The sequence below is a fragment of the Procambarus clarkii genome, chromosome 25 (genome assembly GCF_040958095.1).
Source record: "Procambarus clarkii isolate CNS0578487 chromosome 25, FALCON_Pclarkii_2.0, whole genome shotgun sequence".
Classification (NCBI taxonomy): domain Eukaryota; kingdom Metazoa; phylum Arthropoda; class Malacostraca; order Decapoda; family Cambaridae; genus Procambarus; species Procambarus clarkii.
Window position 1 is genome coordinate 12277212 of NC_091174.1, and position 7842 is coordinate 12285053.

Consider the following 7842-nt stretch of genomic DNA (forward strand, 5'->3'; position numbering starts at 1 on the left):
GGCCGGATAAGGCCAGGGGCGGCCGGATAAGGCGGCCACGAGACCCGGCCGTACAGGAGCGCCTCATCTTGAGAACCATGTACGCTCAAGACAATGGTGAAGGCTTCCCCCGCACTCTACCCGTGTGTGTGGTGTGGCCGCCACCACCACACTCACCCAGGGAAGCTTAGACGGCTCTGTCAGTCACCAGGCCAGTCAGCAGGTGTGGGAGAGGCAGGTGGACGAGTCAACAGGTGTGGGAGAGGCAGGTGGACGAGTCAACAGGTGTGGAAGAGGCAGGTGGACGAGTCAACAGGTGTGGGAGAGGCAAGTGGACGAGTCAACAGGTGTGGAAGAGGCAGGTGGACGAGTCAACAGGTGTCACCTCCCATACAACAATGAGAGGTACCGTGCGCACCAACAAGTCCCTCCCACCTTCTCTCACACTGATCCTGCTCCCACCCTCAGTTACCCCCCCCCCCACCACCCACCTACACATACAGCCCACCACCACTACCCACCTACACTTCACTGCCCAGTACAACTAACCATACACTGGGAGTCACAGACCTGGACAGCATATAGGAGGCCGCCACAAATAAGAATGACATATAAATATGTAAATAAGGACTGTTCCAAGACAATCTACGCAGCCCCCGTGAGGCCAGGAGTAGAATACTCAACACTGCACCTGGTGAAGCACAACACTGACCATGACAAAGTGTACAGGTTTGTAACACTACTTGTACCTTAATTATGACGACTAAGATGCGAGACCAAGTTAGTTAAAGGTCTCAATTACACTGCCTCTGCTGCCAGCCCGTGTCCACCATATAGACCTGACCCTGACCCACCACCACTTGCTGCCAGCCCGTGTCCACCATATAGTCCTGCCCTGACCCACCACCACTTGCTGCCAGCCCGTGTCCACCATATAGTCCTGCCCTGACCCACCCCCACTGGCTGCCTCACTCTTTATTACAATGAGAAAGAATGGAAAATGAGAAGGACAAGAGAACAAAAAGTCTGATGTACTGCATAAAGGAGTAATATAAAATGTGTTGGTGCAGGAGATACAAGGGGATGCTGAACTCTGAGGGGGAACAAGAGGTATTACGAGTGAACATTGGTTATGAGCAACAAGGAGGCTGCACACACACACACACATATTCATCTCAATTGACACAGGACAAACTGCCCACAATTCAACAAGTAATCCCTGAGTCTATCATTTAGAAGCAGGAAAGACTGAGAAACATTCAGACTATTAAGTAGGACATTGTCAATAAAATATCAAGTGATCAGACAAAGGAATAACGTTAATGAGCTTAAAGAAAGTGAAGGAAATCTGTGAAGCATTCAACATGTAGAATAATTATTGAAGATTGAATCAGAAGAGTTAACATACAAGAGAGAAGAAACCCAATAGTAGGAGTGTGACCAACATACTTGTGACAGCAACGGGTACACACAAGTGTGAAAGTACTAGAAAGGAATATAATCAAAGGAATAACCGTGGGATAATAAGATGCTGCAGAGATGCTATGCACTGTCGTCAACATGTACAAATCGTGACTGGAGACCTGGAAGCTGTCAGACGGCTGCCACCCAGACACGGTAATACCCATGTTAAATGAACTATACCCGCTTGACCTGCCTCGCTAGGTGATGCCCCAGTACTGTCTACATGCCTGAGTAATGCCCCAGCACTGCCCACATGCCTGAGTAATGCCCCAGTACTGCCCACATGCCTGGGTAATGACCCAGAACTGCCCACGTGCCTGAGTAATGCCCCAGTACTGCCCACATGCCTGGGTAATGACCCAGAACTGCCCACGTGCCTGAGTAATGCCCCAGTACTGCCCACATGCCTGGGTAATGACCCAGAACTGCCCACATGCCTGGGTAATGACCCAGAACTGCCCACATGCCTGAGTAATGACCCAGAACTGCCCACATGCCTGAGTAATGACCCAGAACTGCCCACATGCCTGAGTAATGACCCAGAACTGCCCACATGCCTGGGTAATGACCCAGAACTGCCCACATGCCTGAGTAATGACCCAGAACTGCCCACATGCCTGAGTAATGACCCAGTACTGCCCACATGCCTGGGTAATGACCCAGAACTGCCCACGTGCCTGAGTAATGCCCCAGTACTGCCCACATGCCTGGGTAATGACCCAGAACTGCCCACATGCCTGAGTAATGACCCAGAACTGCCCACATGCCTGGGTAATGACCCAGAACTGCCCACATGCCTGAGTAATGACCCAGAACTGCCCACATGCCTGGGTAATGACCCAGAACTGCCCACATGCCTGGGTAATGACCCAGAACTGCCCACATGCCTGGGTAATGACCCAGAACTGCCCACATGCCTGGGTAATGACCCAGAACTGCCCACATGCCTGAGTAATGACCCAGAACTGCCCACATGCCTGAGTAATGACCCAGTACTGCCCACATGCCTGGGTAATGACCCAGAACTGCCCACATGCCTGAGTAATGACCCAGAACTGCCCACATGCCTGAGTAATGACCCAGTACTGCCCACATGCCTGGGTAATGACCCAGAACTGCCCACATGCCTGAGTAATGCCCCAGTACTGCCCACATGCCTGGGTAATGACCCAGAACTGTCCACATGCCTGAGTAATGCCCCAGTACTGCCCACATGCCTGGGTAATGACCCAGAACTGCCCACATGCCTGAGTAATGACCCAGAACTGCCCACATGCCTGGGTAATGACCCAGTACTGCCCACATGCCTGGGTAATGACCCAGAACTGCCCACATGCCTGGGTAATGACCCAGAACTGCCCACATGCCTGGGTAATGACCCAGTACTGCCCACATGCCTGGGTAATGACCCAGAACTGTCCACATGCCTGAGTGGTACACGTCAAGCCTTGGGGTAGAAGATAGCCTATCACAGGAAGTACATAACAACGGAACCACTCGCAACCCAAACATATAGATCATTCAGAAAGATCATTGTTGACTATGTGAGACCGCAGCCAGCCTGGTTCCGCACCCATTACCCACACATGGAATATTACGGAAGCGCTAGAGCTCTGCCACAACATCATACCAAAATGACCATAGTTTTAATAAGGGAATACACGGTAAAGGAACGACAACACGACGATGATGTAAGTTTACACGAGTATGAGAAACGGGTTCATCAGAGGCCGGGTGGTGTGTGTGGTGTGGTGAATGGCGCACTGGAGAGGGTAGTGAAGATTGACTTCATTCATGGCTATAAATCTAGGCACAATGATGCACTAGTGGATGTGGAGTCACTGCACTTCACATAGTTAATAGGAGAAGGCTAGGAGCCCCCTCCCCCTACCACCACACCCATATACATACACACGAGCTCAGGAACCTGTTCACTGGTAGTACTCACCTAAATGTGTTTGCGAGGGTTGAGCTCTGGCTCTTTGGTCCCGCCTCTCAACCGTCAATCAACAGGTGTACAGGTTCCTGAGCCTATTGGACTATCATATCTACACTTGAAACTGTGTATGGAGTCAGCCTCCACCACATTACTTCTTAATGCATTCCATTTGTCAACCACTCTGACACTAAAAAAGTTCTTTCTGATATCTCTGTGGCTCATTTGGGCACTCAGTTTCCACCTGTGTCCCCTGGTGCGTGTGCCCCCTTGTGTTAAATAGCCTGTCTTTATCTACCCTATCAATTCCCTTGAGAATCTTGAATGTGGTGATCATGTCCCCCCTAACTCTTCTGTCTTCCAGCGAAGTGAGGGTTAATTCCCGTAGTCTCTCCTCGTAGCTCATACCTCTCACCTCGGGTACTAGTTTGGTGGCAAACCTTTGAACCTTTTCCAGTTTAGTCTTATCCTTGACTAGATATGGACTCCATACTGGGGCTGCATACTCCAGGATTGGCCTGACATATGTGGTATACAAAGTTCTGAATGATTCCTTATACAAGTTTCTGAATGCCGTTCTTATGTTGGCCAACCTGGCATATGCCGCTGATGTTATCCTCTTGATATGTGCTGCAGGAGACAGGTCTGGCGTGATGTCAACCCCCAAGTCTTTTTCTCTCTCTGACTCTTGAAGAATCTCATCTCCCAGATGATACCTAGAATCTGGCCTCCTGCTCCCTACACCTATCTTCATTACATTACATTTGCTTGGGTTAAACTCTAACAACCATTTGTTCGACCATTCCTTCTGCTTGTAGGTCTTCTTGAGGCCTCAAGCAGTCCTCCCTGTCTTAATTCTTCTCATAATTTTGGCATCGTCAGCAACCATTGAGAGAAATTAATCTATACCCTTCGGGAAATCATTTACATATATCTGAAACAAGATAGGACCGAGTACAGAGCCCTGTGGGCTCTGTACTCGTGTGACAGTTGAGCTCTGTGGGCTCTGTGGTAGTGTGACAGTTGAGAGGCGGGACTAAAGTGCTCAAGTTCAACCCCGCAAGTACAACCAGGTGAGTACAGGTATGGCGGCACATAGCCTTAACCCCCCCCCCTCCCCCACCACACACAGGTGCAGGCAGGATGTCAATAAAGAAAAGTACTTCCTGTAGCGAGGCTCCCTCCTGTACCCTCTAATTGGCCTTTATTAATACTAGAGCGGCCCTCACCAGTATGGTGGTCAGTGGGAGGTAGTGATGTGAGTCACAGCGCCTCTCACAGGCGGAGGTGGTGGTGGTGGTGGCAGCGTCTGTGGTGGGTGGTGGTGGCAGCGTCTGTGGTGGGTGGTGGTGGCAGCGTCTGTGGTGGTGGTTGTGGTGGGTGGTTGTGGTGGGTGGTTGTGGTGGTGGTGGTGGTGACAGCGTCTGTGGTGGTGGTTGTGGTGGGTGGTTGTGGTGGTGGTGGTGGTGGTGACAGCGTCTGTGGTGGTGGTTGTGGTGGGTGGTTGTGGTGGGTGGTTGTGGTGGTGGTGGTGGTGACAGCGTCTGTGGTGGTGGTTGTGGTGGGTGGTTGTGGTGGTGGTGGTGGTGACAGCGTCTGTGGTGGTGGTTGTGGTGGGTGGTTGTGGTGGTGGTGGTGGTGGTGGTGACAGCGTCTGTGGTGGGTGGTGGTGGCAGCGTCTGTGGTGGGTGGTGGTGGCAGCGTCTGTGGTGGGTGGTGGTGGCAGCGTCTGTGGTGGGTGGTGGTGGTAGCGTCTGTGGTGGGTGGTGGTGGCAGCGTCTGTGGTGGGTGGTGGTGGCAGCGTCTGTGGTGGGTGGTGGTGGCAGCGTCTGTGGTGGTGGTGGTGGCAGCGTCTGTGGTGGTGGTGGTGGCAGCGTCTGTGGTGGGTGGTTGTGGTGGGTGGTTGTGGTGGGTGGTTGTGGTGGGTGGTTGTGATGGGTGGTTGTGGTGGGTGGTTGTGGTGGGTGGTTGTGGTGGTGGTGGTGGTGGCAGCGTCTGTGGTGGGTGGTTGTGGTGGTGGTGATGGCAGCGTCTGTGGTGGGTGGTGGTGGTGGCAGCGTCTGTGGTGGGTGGTTGTGGTGGGTGGTTGTGGTGGGTGGTTGTGGTGGGTGGTTGTGGTGGTGGTGGTGGTGGCAGCGTCTGTGGTGGGTGGTTGTGGTGGTGGTGATGGCAGCGTCTGTGGTGGGTGGTGGTGGTGGCAGCGTCTGTGGTGGATGGTTGTGGTGGGTGGTTGTGGTGGTGGTGGTGGCAGCGTCTGTGGTGGTGGTTGTGGTGGGTGGTTGTGGTGGGTGGTTGTGGTGGGTGGTTGTGGTGGGTGGTTGTGGCGGTGGCATCAAGCAGGTACACACAGTATACACCTCAGACACAGTATACACCCGACACAGTATATCACACAGTATACACCTCAGACACAGTATATCACACAGTATACACCTCAGACACAGTATACACCCCAGACACAGTATACACCCCAGGCACAGTATACACCCGACAGTATACACCCCAGGCACAGTATACACCCGACAAAGTATACCACAAAGTATACACCCCAGGCACAGTATATCACACAGTATACACCTCATAAAGACAGTAGTGCTCGAGCTAGGCCCCCATATCTAGATAGGTCAAAGGTCACAAGAGCCGCTTCCTGTGCCAGAGGTGAAGAGTGACCTTTGACCCCTTACCCCCCCCTTGCAACAGAGGCTAACACCTCATACTGATTTGTAAATTAAAAAAAAATGTCATTGTTGTGTGTGTTCCAGGTAACGTTCCTGCTGTTGCTCCTACGATCAACAGCCAGTACAATACACACACAACAACAACCAATACAAGTGTTTTCTATCGGATATTAGTAAATATTATACCAATATTTAAAAAAAATACCACGGCCTTCTTCATGTATATTATTTGAACTTTCATGGTGATACATCGTGAGTCTTTTGTCATGAGACCGTGAATTTTTGGTAGCGAGTTTGCCTTTTCATTACCATATATGCCAATGAGACTTGGTATCCAATTTAGGGTGAGTGACAGTCCTAGATTGTGTGCTTCTTTTCCTGTATGTAGGATTTCTGTGATGAGTTGTATGTTATCTTTGTGCTGGTTGGATAACAATGTCTGGAGCCAAGATTTAGAGTCGGTATAAATGATGACATTTAGTAAATTATTCTCAATTGCATAATTTATGGACTCTTTCAGGGGCATATAATTATGTTTGCAGCGTTGAGCACCCACTGTTCATGCTCCAGTAAGCTTCACGGTTGTTGGTGTAAACTGCTGTCCCAGCAGAATCTCCTTCTTGATCAGCTGATCTACCTGTGAAGATGTAAGTGGTTGTTGGTCTTGAGATGCTTTCCATTTGTTTACTTTCTTTTATAGAAAACAAAACAAAAAATCTGCGAGTCACACGCTGATTTTTTAAGGGTGGATGAGGGCGGGTGACGGTACCGTGTGGGTAGTGAGAGGGCGGGTGACAGTACCGTGTGGGTAGTGAGAGGGTGGGTGACAGTACCGTGTGGGTAGTGAGAGGGTGGGTGACAGTACCGTGTGGGTAGTGAGAGGGTGGGTGACAGTACCGTGTGGGTAGTGAGAGGGTGGGTGACAGTACCGTGTGGGTAGTGAGAGAGCGGGTGACAGTACCGTGTGGGTAGTGAGAGAGCTGGTGACAGTACCGTGTGCGTAGTGAGAGCGGGTGACAGTACCGTGTGGGTAGTGAGAGGGTGGGTGACAGTACCGTGTGGGTAGTGAGAGGGCGGGTGACGGTACCGTGTGGGTAGTGAGAGAGCGGGTGACAGTACCGTGTGGGTAGTGAGAGGGTGGGTGACAGTACCGTGTGGGTAGTGAGAGGGTGGGTGACGGTACCGTGTGGGTAGTGAGAGGGCGGGTGACGGTACAGAGTGGGTAGGTAATAATTTATTTTATTTATTCATTTATTTATATACAAGAAGGTACATTAAGTTTATTAGAGTACAGAGATTTGAGGTTTTACATGCTTGTAAAGCCACTAGCACGCATAGCGTTTCGGGCAATCCTTAATCTAACATCGAGGGACAAATTCTATCGTGGAAAGCAAGACATACAATCGTCTTGAAAATCAGAATATTTCACAACGTCGAGGTGCATGACTGTAGCCGGAACACAGTTAGGACAATAAGGAACTGGGTAGCGTTCCATTAAGTGCCCACGAGTTAAACGGGAATGGCCAATATGTAATACTGTATATAGCCAAGGCGGTGTCCCACCGCCTATTATGGCGGTAGGAGGAAGGCCAAGGGGATATGATACCTTTAAGAGTGCAGAGTTTGATACGTGCGGCCACATACTAACGGCCCTGCCAGCAATGTCGGGTGGAGGAATAAATGAGTGTGTAAAAATCCTTTTTTTTTTAGATTTAGGTACTCAGAAGGAAATAGCCCGTGCTACAGGGACATAATAAGCCGTAATAAAAATCTGAATAAGGAATA

At 50.7% G+C, this 7842-nt stretch overlaps 1 protein-coding gene across 1 annotated transcript; it reads right to left on the bottom strand.

Moving 5' to 3' along the window:
* Positions 1-1640: 1640 nt before the first annotated feature.
* On the bottom strand, positions 1641-6308 carry LOC138368375 (involucrin-like). The gene is made up of 2 exons (XM_069330904.1): positions 6263-6308; positions 1641-2890 (listed from the first exon to the last, which is right to left on the bottom strand). The coding sequence occupies exons 1-2, from the start codon at positions 6306-6308 to the stop codon at positions 1641-1643; spliced, it is 1296 nt and encodes a 431-aa protein (XP_069187005.1).
* Positions 6309-7842: the final 1534 nt, after the last annotated feature.

Coding starts and splice junctions, on each gene's coding strand:
- LOC138368375 (XM_069330904.1), bottom strand. CDS start 6,308: ATGTATCACCATGAAAGTTCAAATAATATACATGAAGAAGGCCGTG. Junction 2,891..6,262: donor TATACATGAAGAAGGCCGTG/GTATTTTTTTTA, acceptor TTCTACCCCAAG/GCTTGACGTGTACCACTCAG.